The sequence below is a fragment of the Mustela putorius genome, unplaced genomic scaffold (genome assembly GCF_011764305.1).
Source record: "Mustela putorius furo isolate JIRA1106 unplaced genomic scaffold, ASM1176430v1.1 tig00000731_pilon_pilon_pilon, whole genome shotgun sequence".
Taxonomy (NCBI): Eukaryota; Metazoa; Chordata; class Mammalia; order Carnivora; family Mustelidae; genus Mustela; species Mustela putorius.
The window spans coordinates 2,612,765-2,630,250 of NW_025421461.1; the positions used below are offsets into that span (position 1 = coordinate 2,612,765).

General features: G+C 52.6%; 1 protein-coding gene across 8 annotated transcripts in view; it reads left to right on the forward strand.

Annotated features, from left to right (window-relative positions):
• EPN2 (epsin 2) overlaps nucleotides 1-17,486 on the forward strand; it is an 82,368-nt gene that overhangs the window by 58,321 nt on the left and 6,561 nt on the right. For 5 of the 8 annotated variants that reach the window (XM_045083663.1, XM_045083669.1, XM_045083665.1 and 2 more), the window contains 6 exons: nucleotides 1,438-1,530; nucleotides 2,580-2,754; nucleotides 3,033-3,101; nucleotides 3,589-3,666; nucleotides 16,458-16,631; nucleotides 17,227-17,313. In XM_045083663.1, the coding sequence (XP_044939598.1) occupies nucleotides 1,438-1,530; nucleotides 2,580-2,754; nucleotides 3,033-3,101; nucleotides 3,589-3,666; nucleotides 16,458-16,631; nucleotides 17,227-17,313 (676 nt within the window). The remainder of the gene's footprint in view (nucleotides 1-1,437; nucleotides 1,531-2,579; nucleotides 2,755-3,032; nucleotides 3,102-3,588; nucleotides 3,667-16,457; nucleotides 16,632-17,226; nucleotides 17,314-17,486) is intronic. The other 3 variants (XM_045083668.1, XM_045083670.1, XM_045083667.1) reach the window with 2 other exon arrangements.

Genomic DNA, 17,486 nt, shown 5'->3' on the forward strand with positions numbered 1-17,486 from the left:
AAGATAGGTCAGGAACATCTAAATGCTGAGAAACAAGGCTGGGAGGGAAAACTGCAGGTAGTGAGAACCCTTATGATGTTTCGACGACGGCTGTTTGTGCAGTTTCAATTTTTTTCTCAGTTCCTGTTTTTCTCTAATAATCACGCCTGCCTTTAGCATGGAGAAGGAGGGAAAGGCGTGTTGGAAATGACCTTTCAGAGCTGTCGTCCCTTTGGTCCCAGTGATCAGGTCTGTCCCTGCTGACCTTGGGCGAGGGAGGGTGGATGGAGTCAGGTAGCATGAGGCGCTCTGTCGCCTAGAAGTGATGCACAGACGCAGATATTAGGGAGAGTTGGACGGAAGTGGCTGATCTGTGTCGCTATAACTGGAACCCCCTGAACCTCAGGGGGGTGGACAGTTTCTGTTACAGCCTCCCTGTTCACAGTAGGGAAAGCCCAGCTGTTAGATCCATCCCTGTGGATGCCTGGCTCTGTCCCAGACGGTCCAGGAAGAAGGGGCAGGAGTTCAGGGACGGACAGACAGACAGTCAGAGCCCATTTTAGTCCATAACTCATCTCTGTGATTAATCATATTTGTAATAAGTAAAATGCAAGGAACTTATTTCTGTTTCATGATGACATAAAAGCTTGGACAGCCCAGTCTTCTGCATGGGGTGACTTCGCCTTAAACAAATATTAATTAGGTACAGGTGACCCTTAAAGAACACGAGTTTTGGGCTGTACAACTCCACTTAAGTGTGGATTCTTGTCAAGTACAGGGCTGTAAATTTATTACCTGTTTCTTAATTTATTAATAACATTTTTTCAGCTTAGTTTATTATAAGAACACAGCATAGTTACACATACACAGAATATGCATTCGGTGACTTACTTGGGTTCCAGTCAGCAGTTGGCTCTTAGTAGTTAGGTTTTTAAGGAGTCAACATTTATATGTGGATTTTCAGGGTGGGGATTGGTTCCCCTAATGCCCGTGTTGTTGGAGGGTCAACTGTATAATGAATACTTTCTTTTTGAAATCCTAGAAATAAACATGCAGTGATAGGTGATTTGCACCCTCTTCCTGATTACTTTCTGGGCTCTCAGGCTTTTGTATTTTACAAGGAGATGCATTGCTTTTTTAATTAGAATATAAAGCCATTTTCATTTTAAGATAAAAGAATTGTAGAATAAGTGTTCCCTTTCCCGGGACTTGGTGGTGTCTGTGCCCCTCCCCCCCACCCATCTGCCCACTGGGACCCCAAAACCAGGGAAGCCACACGGGGCGGGGGGACGAGCCCTCTGGGCCACACTCGCAGGACAGAATAACTGTATTACAGGTTGTTTTCTGATCTTCCTTTGCAATACCGCGTGGTCAGATTTTGTTACCCATGTTCGCTTCTGGTGTTGCTTTGTTCTGTTGCACTCAGTGATGTTGTTACAGTGCCATTGTCCTCTGCAGGAAGAACGCCTCAGGCGGGGTGATGACCTCAGATTACAGATGGCCCTAGAAGAAAGCCGAAGAGACACGGTTAAGGTTCCCAAAAAGAAGGAGGTAAGCGCCTCATCGCCTCATCGGAGAGGTCAGTGTGGGAGCCAGTCCCACAGTGGTTGCCCAGCGTCCAAGCCCAACCCACAGGGCAGGACGCCTTCTGTATACCCCTCCGTGATGAGCACGAGTGAGGGGAGGACGTGACGGAAAACACCCCCGTCTGTGCCGTTCCTCCAGAGGCTCTCCCGAGACCAGCCGGAGAGAAGGTGGGCGCTGGCAAGGGGCCTCTGTGGACTGGGGCCTCAGTTTCCTCCCCTGTACACCAGCGAGTGGTAGCCTTGTGGTCAGGTGACTGTTACAGGAGCCGAGTGTCTGGTGCTTTGGAACAGAGTCCTGGCACAGGGAAAGGCTTAGTAGTGCTGGGCTTCGCGGCCGTCATTAGCCTTACCCTGCACCAGGCTGCCCGCATGGGGCCTAAGGCAACCAGGACATGATTCTGCTCCCACAAGCTCCTCTGGTCACAAGACAGGCTCTCCCCGACCCCCATCACCGTGCCTGGGTTCTGGTAGTCTCCCATATCAGGGTGCCACAGGGTCCCTGACAGCAGCTCTGGTGGCTGTGGGAGCTGGAGGGCAAGGCAGGCCCTGGGAGAGGGGGCCTGGATAATGGGTGGCTGCAGGGGACACCCAGGTGGGTGGGTGGGGACAGCATTTTGGAGGGATGCTGCAGCCTGGTGCAAAGCCTGTGTTATCCTGGAAAATCCTGGGGCTGTTTGCAAAGGGATGGGCTTTGAGCCCAAAGTAAAGGGCTCGATGTGGGTGGAGCCTCGGCTGTAGTGGGGAAGTGGGTGGAGCCTAGGCAGGGGGGTGGAGCCTGGGCTGGGGTGAGGAAGTGGGTGGAGCCTGGGCTGGAGTGGGAAGTGGGTCCTTGGTGTGGTGGGCCAGGTGGGGCAGGAGATGGGAGGACATGGGGGCCTGCTCAGTTTCCTCTTGGCCCCTCCCAGAGGGCTTCTAGTCCCAAGAGGGATGGTATTTACTGCTAATGGCTAACTCATAGATATTTGCTGTTAACTGTAGCAAAGTAAAACCTGTCCCCTCTCTTTGTCTCAAAAGCATGGCTCCCACCCACAGCAGACTACTCTGTTGGATTTAATGGACGCCCTCCCCACCTCAGGCCCTGCTGCCCAGAAAGCAGAGCCTTGGGGCCGGTCAGCCTCAGCTAACCAGACAAACCCTTGGGGCGGGCCGGCGGCCCCAGCCAGCACTTCAGACCCCTGGCCACCGTTCGGTAAATACCCTCCTCATTTGTGTCCCCTGCCTGCCTGCTAGAGGTGTGAAGGGCCTTGGGGCCGAGCTTCCTGCTCTCTCACCCGGTAGAGGTGGGAGTGGGGTAGGTCTTTGGTGATGGGTGCCCAGGCTTCTCCAGTCCCCCTCTCAGGTGTTACCGGACTGTAACACCCAGTCCCGTCCTCCTGATGACTGTGGTACAGTGCTCTCCTGTTTTGAATGGTTTTCTGCTTCGGTAGAGGGAAAGCTGACTTCCTCTCTGCTTCCCACACACATCAGAAATGCTTTGGCCCTCTTCTGGGACATGTGTCCAGTCTCTTGGCCTCAGAATTGCACCCAGCACCCCAGGTAAAGAAGCTGTAAGACACAGCATGAAACATCTCAATCAGGTTACTGTAATTAGCGGAAATTAGGATGTGAGTACTGTGATCACTAATGAAAAGATACATTTGCTGTCATTCTGCTTGCTTGTTACTTAAAGTAACAGTAAGTCCGTTTACTAGGATAAATGGATTGCTTTAAAGTTCTGTTTAATGCCACATGTAAGAGAATCTGTGGGAGAATATTTGCATCATGAGTGTGACACAATCAGTATAATCTGGGTAGAAATCTTGGGCATGGGGTTTCGTGATCGTTGGACGCAGGGCTTGGCCTGCGGGCTTGGTGGTGGCTTCCAACCCAGCCTGCTGCTCTGGGAGGTTCCCTCTGGGTGCTCCAAGCCCTGCCAGCCTCAGCTGATCTGTTTAGGAACTTGCATTTGTATATTTTGTGGCAACTTGCCTGTATCTCTTTGGGGTCTCTGTTTCCCCAAACTGGAACCATCTTCTGTATTCAGCTCGTTTCCCTGGATGTTTGCCGAAGTGTGCCAAATGCCAGGCTCTGTCGTGCTATCCAGGGACCCACACACAAACAGGTAATGGTCTTGCCTCAAGGTCTTGGGTGGGTGTGGGCAAGGTGGGTATACCAGCATCCTGGGATGGGACTTAGTTCAGGAGGCTGGCGAGCATGTGGCAAGGGTGTCCCCAGTGGAGGGCTGGCCTTGTGAGAGCCGAAGAGCATGCAGTGGTTTGGTGGGTGTGAGACATGCCATGGGGAGCAGGGGCGTGGGGTCAGGGCTCTGCCTACTCGGGGCTTGGCAGTCATATCCAGAAGGCTCTGTCAGTCCCAGATGTCCTTTGGCAATGCGGTTGGCCTCGGGGACCTGGGCAGATCCCCAGACTCCATTTGGCAGCAGCCCTCTGGGCCTGGAGTCAGACTGCAGGCCAAATGGCCTACAGGTCTCACTCACTGAAAGCCAGAGTCTCATGGCGGCAGGGAGCTTGGCGGTTCATGTGGTCGGTGGCCTGTGTGCTATGTCCCTGGGGAGCTTGTGGGCTAAAGTCTTGCTTAGCCTACATGGGGATAGCAAAGGCAGCTCTGGAAATGCCCACCTGGGCCCCTTCCAGACAGTGGCTCTTGACTTTTGTACTAAATCTGAAAATAGTTCCTCAGTAAGGTGCTGGCCTCCTTGAGTTATGGGTAGGATGTTCCTCAGGAAAGATTCTTGATCCCTTTCACAGTTGTGTAATGGGTCATTACGCAGACTGCACGTTTTTCTAGCGGCCAGGAGAGAAAGCAGTCCGGGTGGAAGCCAGAGGGGAAGAGGATTGAATTGTGCTGAGTCAGTGGCTGATGGGAGGTGGTTGGCGTGGGGCCTGGGGGTGGGGTGGGGGACAGACTTCCACTGTCTACCTTTTTTATACTGTTCCACTTAACTTACTAAGGGTGTGTGTTACCTGGTCAAGAGAGACCAGATTTACGAGTTTTCCGTGAACGAGGTGGTTCTTCCCTTCCTTTGGCTGGTGGACGGTACTGTGTGCCTCGGAGCTGGGTGTCTTGATTGAGCCAGAGACTGGCCTCACGGGGTGCTGGGGAGTCTTCTGGTGGGCAGAGTGGGGCCACCTCTTGCTGTTGGGGTTCTCACACCGCTGCACGCAGCTGGCGCCCAGTGGCAGCTATCCCTCACCTAGGGGTGCTGTGTCTGTGGGTGGACAGTGCGGTAGTTCGTAGCCATTCATGGTACCGGGCAGCCCTCACTGCTGATTCCAGGATGTTTCCATCACTCCGTCCCCACTGAGCAGTCACTCCTTGTTGCCTCTCTGTCTGTCCTGTGGTAGCTGCTGGTTTCTGTCTCTCGAACTGTTCTGGATATTTCAGACACGTAATGAAGTCGGACCAGATATGGCCTTTGTTTCTTTCACTTAGCATAACGTTTTCAGAGTTCATCTGTGTAGTAGCGTGTGTCCCTCTCTTGTTCCCTTTTTTGGCTGAATGATACTCCGTTTTATAGACAGACCACGTTGTGTTTAACCGTTTAACAGCTGATGGACTTCAGGGTTGTTTCCACTTTTTGGCTACTGTGAATCCAATTCTTTTTTTTTTTTTTTTTTAAGATTTTATTTATTTATTTGACAGAGAGAAATCACAAGCAGGCAGAGAGGCAGGCAGAGAGAGAGAGAGGAGGAAGCAGGCTCCCCGCTGAGCAGAGAGCCCGATGCGGGACTCGATCCCAGGACCCTGAGATCATGACCTGAGCCAAAGGCAGCGGCCCAACCCACTGAGCCACCCAGGCGCCCCTGTGAATCCAATTCTTTAAAGAGAAGATTGAAACCTAAATTTTTGAAATCTATTTTTAAATGGTCACAATGAATTTTAAAAATTGAGAATATGGTTGGGGAATATATCCATGAGGTGGGGGTCAGCGTGGTTTAGACACAGCTAGTTTGGCATCTGTTGTCTCCTGCCCAGCCCAGAGCCCTCTCCTTGGTTCTGACACACTTTGCATTTTAACCAAGGACCTGGGGAGGAAACGGGACGCCAAAGCCCAGAGAGGCCATTCATTCCTCTGTGGCCACAGGGCAAGTCAGGGGCAGGTTCGGTGCTTATCATGCCTTCTTGGACCACAGCAGAAACCTTTTGTGGCCAAGCAGGTCCTGGAAAAGTCACTTCCGATTCTAGGATTGAGAGGGAACCAGTGCTGACACATAAGCTTTTTTGCTTCCTGTATTTTCTGGGCCCTTGCTTGTACGTAGTTCAGGTCATACTGTATCTACAGTTTTACAAGTAGGTAGGAGTATTTCTGTTTGCACTGTGTGATGAGCGTTAGAGGCTCCAGTGGGACAGTGCTGGGCTGGGACACTGCAGCAGCTCAGGGCTGTCCCCAGAGATGGCGGCGTTCCTGCACTCTGCTTTCTCAGCTCTGTGGGAGGGTGGGAACCGCGCCTTCTCCTCCATCCTTCACAGCAAGACATGCTGTCAGACGTACCGACAAGTCGCTAGTGAAACCTGCTTGGGTGTGTTTCCTGGGCCACCCCATTGCCCGGAAACACATTCATAAATTGGAAAGATCGAGAGTCTCCGCCCGAGCCCTGATAGTTGTGCCCTCTGGATGAAAGGAACACTGTTTGGAAAGCCGCTCTTTGTAGCCAGCCCTGCCGTTTCCAGTTCTTTCCAAGTGGCACTGGGAGCTGCTCTGTCAACCAGGCCTTGGGAGGAAGTGCTGAGGACTGAGAGGAGGAGGTTGGCGCCCACCGGGTCGGCTGGGCGCTTCCTCTGCTCCAGATGCATAAGCAGCCACCTGGGGAGACAGGGGTCCGAAGCCTGGTGATTCAGAAGGCCTTGGCCGCCACGGGCCCGCTCGCTCCCCAGGCCAGGACAGAGGCCGGCTTCCGCCCCGGGGCAGCAGGTGGTGTTGCTGGTTTCTTGGTGACCCCCACCCCTCAGTTCTGTGACCCCACCATGTGATGGCCCCCCTGTGCACATGAATATTCATATGTGAGACTTCGGAGGAGCTGGGCCGGCGGGTGAGGGGCCCCGGGACACGTGCTCACTATGAATGGGCCCACAGAGGACGAGGCCGGAAGCTGCTTGATCTCTCTGCCCTGGGTTCCATCCTCCTTTGCTCTCATTCACTCGTGCTTTCAACAAGCATTTATTTATTGGGTGTGTGGCGTGGCCCGGGCCCTTTCAAGGACGTGAAGGACAGAGCACAGAAGAGCCTTGCAGCAAAGCTACTGTCCATTCATGGAGGAGAAAGACGGGGGCCCGGGTCCCGCGGCCTCACTGTCAGCAGGCGTTCACTGGGGGCCTGCTGTGTCAGCCCCCGCTGCCGCCTGCTTTCCCACAGTCCTGCTTAGCTGGGCAGTCAGCCCCCATGGGAGAGCCCACGTAGCCCACGTTCCCTGTCTCCCCCAGGTTTGAGGGGAGCGAGGTGCCACGTTGTGGTCTCCCATGACTTGTGGCTGCCGTGGAGCAGACAGCATGGTGGTCCGAACGCACGTAGGTCCCTGCCACCACCCGTGGAAGCCTGCCAAAGCTCCTCAAGCCAGCGCTGCTTATCCAGGGCCATCTGGATGACTGGCCAGGGTTTGAACCAAGGGCATCTTTCCTTCCGTGTCCAGAGCTCCCTGAGCGTGGCAGCGCCGGCGGGCTGGGGCTGCTTTCTGGGCCTTTGCAGGATTCACAGCTCTCGGCCACACTGTGGGTTTTGTTGTTTGAGCAAGTTCTCACAGGGAAGCAGGGCCTGTGGGAAGTCACCGTAAGGCTCCCGAACAATGTTTGGGTGGCATTGCGCAGCAGTAGGGGGCTCTGGGTAGTAGCCTTGTCTGCAAGCCACCATCTCTGGGGACGGCCCCGGCCGCCAGGTGGCAGTGCCCAGCTCAGCGCAGTGCCGGCTTTGGGAGGAGGCGTGAAGGTACACACAGCATCGGCGGCCTCGCAGGTCGCAGTGTTTGGGTGGGTAGAATACTTCCAGAAAGATGGCAGGACTTCGGTTCGGCACTTACTCATCTGTGTTTGTGAGCTTGGGGAATAGCTAGCGTGTTTGGAGCCCCGTTGTCTGAGAGAGGGTCTGGATACAGGCCAGAGCTGCCCTTGCACATGGCATGGCCCGCGTGCGGAGGCCAGGAGAGTAGCAGCCGAGGGCCTGGGCTGCCTGGGTTCCCGTGAGCCCTGGGTGCTTACTTGTTACCTTGGTAAATTCCTGTGTGCTGTTGAACATGTGCTTTAGGCGTCGTGCTCGGGAAGACACGGTCCCCTGGTCTACAGGACTGCCTCACCTGTCCTGCAGTCACTGGCCCCTGGGACCCCCTGTGCTGACTGCAGTGGATACATTCTTGTGTCTCTCACAGAGGCTGGACCTGAGCCTGGGCCTGGGGAATGTTGGCCAGCTGTTGCTCAGGTAGAGCAGGGTGACTCCGAGGACCTCCCATCTGGTGGGGGGCAGGGCTGGGCCCCGCTGGCCTCTGTGTCCAGCTGGCCCTCTGATGGTGGCCCCCACTTCCAAGAAGCCTTGGCCCGGCACCTGAGTGTGCAGAAACTCAGCGGCTCTCCCTTGCCCCGGCTGCCATTCTAGTCACCTGGGGAGCTTCTAAGACTCCAGACGCCCAGGCCCTGCCAGAGTATGTGTGTATGAAGGGAGGAGACGGTGTGTTGTCCTGACATCCCTGCAGAGGTTCCTGAGGATGACCACAGCTCAAAACTGCTTCTCCGGGGCCTCTGAACGGCCTGGTGAGGGACGCGCTGTCCAGTCCAAGGTGTGGGAGTGCTCTATGCACCATCAGAGGCCAGACGGCTCCCGCCTGTGGGTGTGTCTCACGCCTGATGCAGGCAGTTACCTGGAATCGTCCAGAAGACGCGATCACTGAACTCCAGTGTTCAAGGACGCCTTGCTGGAGGCGGTTTGAGCATAAGAAGTGCAAAGTCCCTCCAGCCCCGGGGTTCTCTGGTTCCCCCGACCCTTCAGGGCTTCCCTTCAGCCCCCGCTTAGCGGCTGAGAGTCTTGGGTGTGGGAGGCCCTGTTCTGAGCCCAGGGAGCGGGAGCTGAGTGGGCCAAGCAGACCCGGCCCAATTCTGTGAACTACTCCCTGGCTGGGGAGACAGAGTCCCACACGAGCAAGAGCAGGGGGTGCGGGCCATATGAGGGGCTCAGGGCTGCTGGGTGGCTGTGGCCTGAGGTCGTGTGGAGGCTGTAGGGTGGCGATCGTGCCTTCTCACAAACACACACACACACACACACACACACGCATGCGTGCGCCCAATCCCTCCACATCCGCAATGGTTTGGGGAGGCAGTCCATTTAGGAAACTGCCCTGCAGACAGCTTCAGGAGAGACGGAGAACTTAATGTACTGGCTCAGAGATCATCACCAGGACCCTACCTGCTGGGCCCGGGACCTCTCCCCTCTGGCCTCAGAAGCTCCAGGTCCTGCTGCCTTGGGGCTCCCTCGTGTTCCCAGCCCACAGTCCAGGGATGGGGAGGATTTCTCAGTAGCCCCTCCACCATCCAGGGATTGGGAGTGGGGCATTGGGAGCGGCAGACTTGGCAGGATGACGTTAGCTGGTGGAAACCCTCCCTTTTTGCCAGAGCAAGGTCATTTCCACTCGGACTGGGACTTGGGAGTAAGCGAGGGGGTAATTCTCCCAAGGAAAATCAGGGTGTCTTTCAGGAGAAATGGGGAACGGTGCTGGAAAGTGACCCGGGAGTCCCCTGACGAGGGCGAGGAGGGAAGGACAGTCGCTCTCCCACAGTGCCTGGTGGTCAGGGCTGCACAGGAATGCCTGTGAGACTCCGAGCCGTGTCCTTCCGGTGCGGGTGAGCTGGCGGGGGAGGAGGTTGTGGAATGGGTAGCCGGCGTCTCCTGACACAAGTGCGTTCAGTTGTCGCGGTTGCTGGTGAGCAAGGGGAGGCTGCAGAAGCTGTGTTAACAGCCCCGCTCTCACAGGAAGCTCGAAGCAGCCTGGCCCAGGTCTTTCTGTGGACCTAATCCCAGGGCTTCTGCACTGCATCCCAGACAGCTCTGAGCACACAGCCCATCTCCTCCCACTCCTGCTCTCTCCTGGACATAGTTTCTACTATGTTTTTTGCTCTAGTTGATCTGCAGAGCCCAGGCTCTGTGAGGCACCATGTGGGGACAGAGCAACAGCCTGCCCCACAGTGTGATTCCAGCTGGGACCAGTGTCCTGCTAGGCCCTGTGTCATGCCCAGCAGAGGTGGGCCTGGGGAGAGCAGTTGCTGTCACTGTGGCTCTGTGTGTGGTTCTGAGAAAACCAGGAGGGAAAGGTCACAGCAGCTTCTTGAGGGAGGCAGCTATTTCTGGAGGCCTCCAGAGCGTTTTGGGTTTGAGGCAGCAGCAGCCCCTAGTCCTCACAGGAGTTGACAGGCTTACGTGTCCCAGGGATGGTGGGAATGAACATTGCAAGTCAGAATCTGCCTTGGCCCGTGTCCAGCTCCCAGCGTTACTGCGGTTGCAGTGACAAGTCTGGGAAGTAGCAAAGGCAGCCTGTCCTCCCCTTCCCTGTACCTCTCCCACTTGCTGTCAGCCAGAAGTCAAGGTGGCAGCTGATACAGGCTGGACAGGCCCACTCTAAAGGCACTCAGCATCTCAGGGGCCAGAAGAGAAAGCCAGCACAGCAGAACGCCTAGCAGAGGCTTCACATTTCTGAAAGTCAAGGACCGTCCTCCCCACATGTCCATCCCCTTACACGGCTGCTAGGGGTGCTAAGAGGGGCATGCCCAGGAATGGGGCTCTGGGCTATGGGTCCTCCCGCAGGCGTGGGGAGCATCCCTGGTCTTCTATGAGACTGGCAGTCACTGCCCTTCCCTACCTGCCCTCTCTGAGCCTCGGAGCTCAGCCACATTGTCTCTGGTGCTACCCTCCCACCTGCAGGGGAGGGGCCCACCTGTGCCCCGAGGAGGGGGTCACAGCCCAGGGAGACTGTGAGGCACACGAGTGCTCTGAAAGAAGGCTGAATGATTCCAGGAGTTAGTGAAGGCAAGAAGAGGGAGAAAGATCGGACCTAGAGGCCTAGAGGCCACAGGCAGTGGACGTGCCCTTTGGTGCATCTGGGGAGCGGTTGGGAGGTCAGCGTGGCTGGGGAAGCAGAAGCAGAATGAGGACATCTAACACACATTCTCTTTGGAGTTCCAGAAGAGTTGAGGTTTGAAAAAAGAGTGATTGAGGGTTTTTAGGTTTGCAGCAAGGCGCTACTGCTCAGATCCAGGAAGCCTAGTGATTTGTAAGCAGGATATAATAAAAGAAGTCCCCACATGCTAAACCCACAGGGGGTGGACGGTCCATGGAAAAGGGGCGGCAAGCCCCTGAAGCCCATGGGTTGAGATCTTTAGGGGACTGGAAGAAAAACCGTGGCCTTGGATTCCCTTCCTAGTAAAATCCTCTTTCTTTCAAGAATGATGGTAAAATGCATTTTATTTTATTTTATTTTAAAAATTTTATTCATTTATTTGACATAGATCACAAGTAGGCAGAGAGGCAGGCAGAGAGAGAGAGGAGGAAGCAGGCTCTCTGCTCAGCAGGGAGCCTGATGCGGGACTCGATCCCACGACCCTGAGATCATGACCTGAGCCGAAGGCAGCGGCTCAACCCACTGAGCCACCCAGGCGCCCGGTAAAATACATTTTAAATCTTGAAACACCAACAAAACAACCGTGACCCTCCAGAATTGTATATTCGATGAAGGTGTTCCCTAAGAAGGAAGGTGAAACGCGACATTTCCAGGTAACAGAAATGTTCCCAGCTCCTTATTGAGTCTTGGGGGTTCTGGTTATCCTGGCTTCAGCCAGGAGGTGGCCAGGAACCCACACAGGGTCACCTCAGTAAGCAAGAGATGCTTGTAGTGCCTGGTCGCTTAAGAAATGACAGGGTTTTGGGGAATTCTGTGCCAGGAGTGGGGGTGTGCAGACCGATATGTATATTTCATAGTATTTCACCACAAGTAGTGAGAATGTAGCAATTTGGGCAGCATGGTTCATGAGGTCATGGATTTGTTTCCAGTGAGGGGAGCACACACGTTTCGAATACTGGCAAAAACTTGATCGTATGCTGGGCGTAAAGGCTAGGAGCCTCAAACCATTTCTGGAAATTGGGAGCACCCAGAGCACATTTTCTGAGCGTAATACCCTCGACAACAAAAAGAAAACTAGAAAAACTCCATACACTTGACACTTGAAAAACACTCCTGAAATCTTGACTCAAAGAAGAAATGATAATGCAAACCAAATATGTTGAGAACCAAAAATATTAAGGTAAATACACTTATTTCAGAATTCGTGGGGCGCCTGAAATGACAGTGTGAGGGGAAGTGACAGCTTTTCGGCGTTTACATTTGTAGCATTCTAAAATGCCTGCCACCCAAATAAAGTGGAAGAAATAAAACACGGATAGGAACAGAAATCCATGCATTAGAACAGACACACGATCATATCCACAAAGACAGATGTTGGTAATTTGAAAGTGTAATAAAACAGACAAATTCACTGGCAAGATCAATTAAAAAAATATAAAGAGGGGGCGCCTGGGTGGCTCAGTTGGTTAAGGGTCTGACTCTTGATCTCAGTTCAAATCTTGATCTCTGGGTTTGAGTTAAAGCCCCACACTGGGTGTGGAGCCTTCTTAAAATAGTAAGAGGAAAAGCACAGACACTATGAGGAGTGAACCACGGGAACATAACTGCCAAGAATTCCCATGGAGTGAGAGGCTGTTTGATCAACTCTGTTCTTACAAAACCCGAAAACTTAAAGAGGATAAATTTAGAAGGAAAACTTAGCAGAGCTGGCCAAAGAACAATAAAAAATCCCAAGGTAGGGATCGTGCTATAATCATTAAAGGCATTGAGTCAGGGCTCAAAAATCCTCCCCACCCAGCAATCCACCCAGAGGGCTTTACCTGGCAAATTCTAACACATTCAAGAAACAATTCCACCTTTATACAGACTCCTTCAGAGGGTAGGAAAGTGGGGAGTGTCCCTCCTGGTTTTATGAGATGAGCATCACCTTACCACCAAAACCAGACAGGACATACCATGTGAGAACAGACCTGCCAGGCCACCCCTAGCCATGAGTACAGACGCAAAAAGCAAAGACAATTGCAAATCCAAACTGAAAAATATACAGATGATACAGTACATGATGAGAAGCTTTGTTCACAAGGAACAGGTCCTTAGAAGACGTATACTTCACAGACCAAAAGAGAAAAATTGTGCTGTCATCTTAATAGGGCCAGAAACCAGTTGGCAGAATTCATCAGCCGTTCATGGCAAAAGTCCTAGCAAACTTGGAGTGATGAGGATTTTCCATGACCTGATAAAGGGCTTCCAGAAGGAAGAAAGCCTACAAGTGGTAAATGCAACTGTTTTAATTTAAATGGTTGAAAATGGATCCTGAAGAGTGTTTGAAACAGAGACACTGATTTTGCACACTCATACTTTACGTTGGGACTGGTGGCCCCAGCCAGCACAGTGAAGCAGGGAAAGAAAAGAAAAAGTATAAGGACTGGGGAAAATTAGACCATCATCATTTGCCAGTGATATCATCATGTACATAGGCTATCCAAAAACTCGCATAACTCTGTTAGAATCAAGAGGTATAAGAATCCTTAGAATAAATGATTTGCATTAATTTTAATTATTAGGTGAGCGTTTAGTAAGATTGCAGGCTGCAAGAATCAGTGTATAAAGTTAAATTTTTTCTGTATACAATAAACGAATAAAAATGAAAATTTAAAAATATACCAGTCCTGGGATGCCTTTGGCTCAGGTCATGATCCCAGGCTCCTGAGATCAAACACTGCATCAGGCTTCCTGATCAGCTGGGAGCCTGCTTCTCCTTCTGCTGCTCCCCCTTCTTTTCTGCTTGCTCTCTGAGATAAAATCTTAAGTGTGTGTGTGTGTATACTTAAGTCCTTAGAAATAGGCATTACAGAAGTTATACAAATGAATCCTTTATAGAAATAAAAGATTAAAATAAGATTTTCACTGACATCTTTCACTTCAAATCATTCATTTAAAGAAGGACTTAAGTGAAAGGAGAGATGTCCTGTGACTTCGGTTTTTTCGGAAGACTTGCTGTTAGAGTGACAAGAACTTACTTCAAACTGATCTGAGATTCAGTGCAATTCTAACCAAAATACCAGCAAGGTTTTTGGTTTTTTAATTTAAAAAATTTTTAAGTTTAATTAATTTATTTGACAGAAAGAAAGAGCAGCAGCAGGCAGAAGGAGAAAGAGAAGCAGGCTCTATGCTCACCAGGGAGCCCAACGTGGGGCTCGATCCCAGGACCCTGGGATCATGACCTGAGTGGAAGGCAGGTGCTTAACCAGCTGAGCCACCCAGGCTCCTGCCCCCAACCCCAAGGTTTTCTTTCCTTATTTTCTTTTTCATTTTTTTTTTTTTGACGTGATTTTAAAATGATTATGGAAGAGCAGAGGGCTGGAAATAGCCATGTATGCCCGAGGAACAAGATCGAGGTATCAGGTACCAGATAGCCGTTTTTATTATGATAAGAATATCCATGAGGATAATCCAGAAAGCACAGGGGTGAAAACAGAGGGGTCAGTGGATCCGAAGGGAGAGCCCAGGAATGAATCTGTGAAGCCAGGACTTGTGGAGGCGGCAGTGTGTGCAGGTCAGTGGGAAAAGAGTGGTAGGACGACTCAGGGTAGGAAAGCATGAGATCAAATCTGTATTTTGTGCCATATGCAAAAATCAGTTGCTAATGGGGCAAACGCATGAATGTGCAAGGCAAACTGTAGATCTTTTTGATGTTGCTATAGAGGAAGATGGTTGAGGTGTAGGGAAACCTTTCCTAAAGGTCAGGAAAAGCACAAATTACAAAGGAAAATACTGATAGGTTGCACCCCGCTCAATTTCAGATGTCTGCTCATCAAAAGCTACTTTAATTTAAAAAAATTAAAAAAAAATTTTTTTTTAAAGATTTTATTTATTTATTTGACAGAGAGAGAGATCACAAATAGGCAGAGAAACAGACATAGAGAGAGATGAGGAGAAGCAGGCTCCCTGCTGAGCAGAGAGCCCAATGCGGGACTCGATCCCAGGCCCCTGGGATCATGACCTGAGCCGAAGGAAGAGGCTTAACCCACTGAGCCACCCAGGCTCCCCTTAAAAATTTTTAAAAGATTTTATTTATCCATTCGTCCGAGAGAGAGAGCAGGAGGGAGAGCTCAAGCAGAGGAAGGGGCAGAGGGGGAAGCAGACTTCCTGCCGAGCAAGGAGCCCATTGTGGGACTGGAGACCAACGTGGGTCTCGATCCCAGGACCCTGGGATCATGACCTGAGCCGGAGGCAGCCGCTTAACCAACTAAGCCACCCAGGTGCCCCCAAAATCTACTTTAAGGAGAGAAAAGAAAAGCCACAAATTGGGAGGTAGTTTCCTTGCTTTTGTAACCCAAGTAAAACCCTATTCTCACCTATTGATGAGAACTCTCAAATCAAGAAGAGAAAGATAAACACCCAAAGGAAGGCAGAGAAAGATTGGGATAGGTGCGAATCACAGAAGACCCACAAACAAAAATGACAAGAGGCATGGTCTCATTAAGGAACAATGAAATGCAAAACAAAACAGCCTGGTGACCTTGCACGCCCGCCAGATTGTAACGTGTCAGAAAGTGAGCAGGAAGCTTTACTGAGGTTAGGGGCCAGTCGCTGGAGTGCCAGGACTTGTGTGCACACAACGTAAGGCACGACCGCGCAGAGGGGACGGAGCCTCACTGGTACGAGTGCACAGGACAGGAGAAGAAAGAACAGCACCACCAAAGCAAAACCAAGCCAGTACCTTCAGCAGACTGACCAGCTGTGGTTCCTCCCCGCCCGACCCCCGCTAGACTGGAAGGTTCTAGAGCAGGAAAAGGGAACAGGTTTCAGCTGCATGTCAACACAGCTGAAATCTCCCATATCAAGTGCGTTGTGAGCAAAGCCGGTCACACAGAATGTGTGCAGTGTTTCCATTTGTGTAAAGTGAAAAAAGTGGCACAGCTGATCAGTAGTGTCTCAAGGTGCCTCTGCAGGGTAGAACCAGAGGAAAGATTAAGGCGGGGGCTAACACAAAGGAAAGATTGGGCTGACAGGTGTCATGAAGCGGGGAGGCCCTTCTGCTCCTTGAGAGGTGGTGGTGACCTTTAAACACTGGCTGTGACTTTCCTCAAAGAAAGGCGAGGCATGCCTGGGGCGCGTATGCACTTAGCCTGAGTAAGGCCTGCATCTACATGTGACAGATGAAAGGTACGCACAGCTGGATGGACACCGCCCGTTAGGTGTGCTCACGTGTCCCTGTTATACTCTCTTAAAAAAAGGCCAGTCATGACCCCATAAACTGGTTGGTCACTCACTGGCTGAAAACACTGGCTATGCATGTAGGCGTTTGTTTACTGTTCCTCACACCGTCCTCATCTGTTTTATTTGCCCTCTATCAAAAGCAGAAACCACTCAAAGCAGGGGGGTACTGGGCGCATCCGGCGCCCACGGCTGCAGCGGCGGATGCCCGGGCAGGGCTCGCTCTGTGAAGGAGGAGGCTGGCGGACTCTGGGGAGGCGGGTTTGAACGTGGCTTGGAGCTCTGTGCGAGACCACGTGTGGCAGCCACTTGGGAAATTTCTCAGCTGTGTGCCGTCTGGTACCTTCCCAATAGTCTGGGCCCAGCATACCCCACCCCCAGGGTGGAAGCCCCCATGGCTGTCAGTCCCGGCCTTCGGCTCAGTCCAGCTTCGCATGCCTGGGGCAGCAGCCTTAGGGTAGCTGCCTGTCCTGACATGGTGCAGACCCGGATGTAGCTCACGTGGCCCAGTATCCTTTCCTTTCTCACCCCGGCTGCCCAAAACTTTCTGAGGACGCAGCTGAGCCTACTCTACCTTCCACAGGTGCCAAGCCAGCTGCCTCTGTTGACCCGTGGGGTGTGCCCACTGGTGCCAGCACACACTCCGGCCCAAAGGGCTCAGACCCCTGGGCGGCCCCGCAGCAGCCTGCCCCCAGGGCCGGGAAGACAGCAGACGCCTGGGCTGCAGCCTCGGCCACTAAACCCATCTCTTCCTCTGGTGAGACCTCGCTCTGCACGGGCTCTGAGAGCCCCTTTGGACACACTGCTGTCCCCTGTCCTGGCTCCTTGGCATGGGACCTATGGTGGCCTGCTCTTGCTATCTTTGTCTCTGCGGTTTTTGTCCCCAGCCTCCCCGCCAAACACCACAAGTGCCATAAGCCCACTGCGAAGAGTGAGCCCACAGGCCCTCGGGGCACCTGAGCCGCCATCCAGAGGGACTTCTCTAGGGCACCTGGGCAGGCTGCATTCTAGGCACTCCTTCCAGTAGCTTTCTACGGGAGCCATCCACGTCACCAAACCTGGCTCAGAAGTCTCTTCCCCCACATGAGCCCCTCCTTCAGTTTGGGGTGGGGCTGGTGGGAGCAGTGGCAGGCAGACGCCCCCACGCCGGGTTGTGGGAGGCCAGGATCCTTGGCTCAACCCCTGCCCAAACCAGCTGGTGACCCCGAGCTGCCCTCTGGCTCTCAGTTCTCCCCCAGGAGCAGGGTTAGCGATCCCTCCCCCACCTGCCGCCAGCAGCCCTAGGTTGTAGACGGGGAAGCAGAATCATGGGGAACTACACCCGCAGTCACCAGCCTCTTGTGTTCCCCCAGGGGCCTTTGATCTCTTCAGTAATCTGAATGGTACCATTAAAGATGACTTTTCTGAATTTGACAACCTCCGGACTTCAAAAAAAACAGGTATGTGAAGGTGGTGGTTGTTTCTATAACGTTCTGTGCATTTGACCAGTCCAGTTAGGGCAGAAATAATCAGCTTTCAGAACCTCTCAATTTTGCGCATTTTTTTTGTGTCTTGATCTTGGGAGCTGTGAGTGGCTGGTTGCAGGAATTCACACATCAGCAGTGAAGAGGCA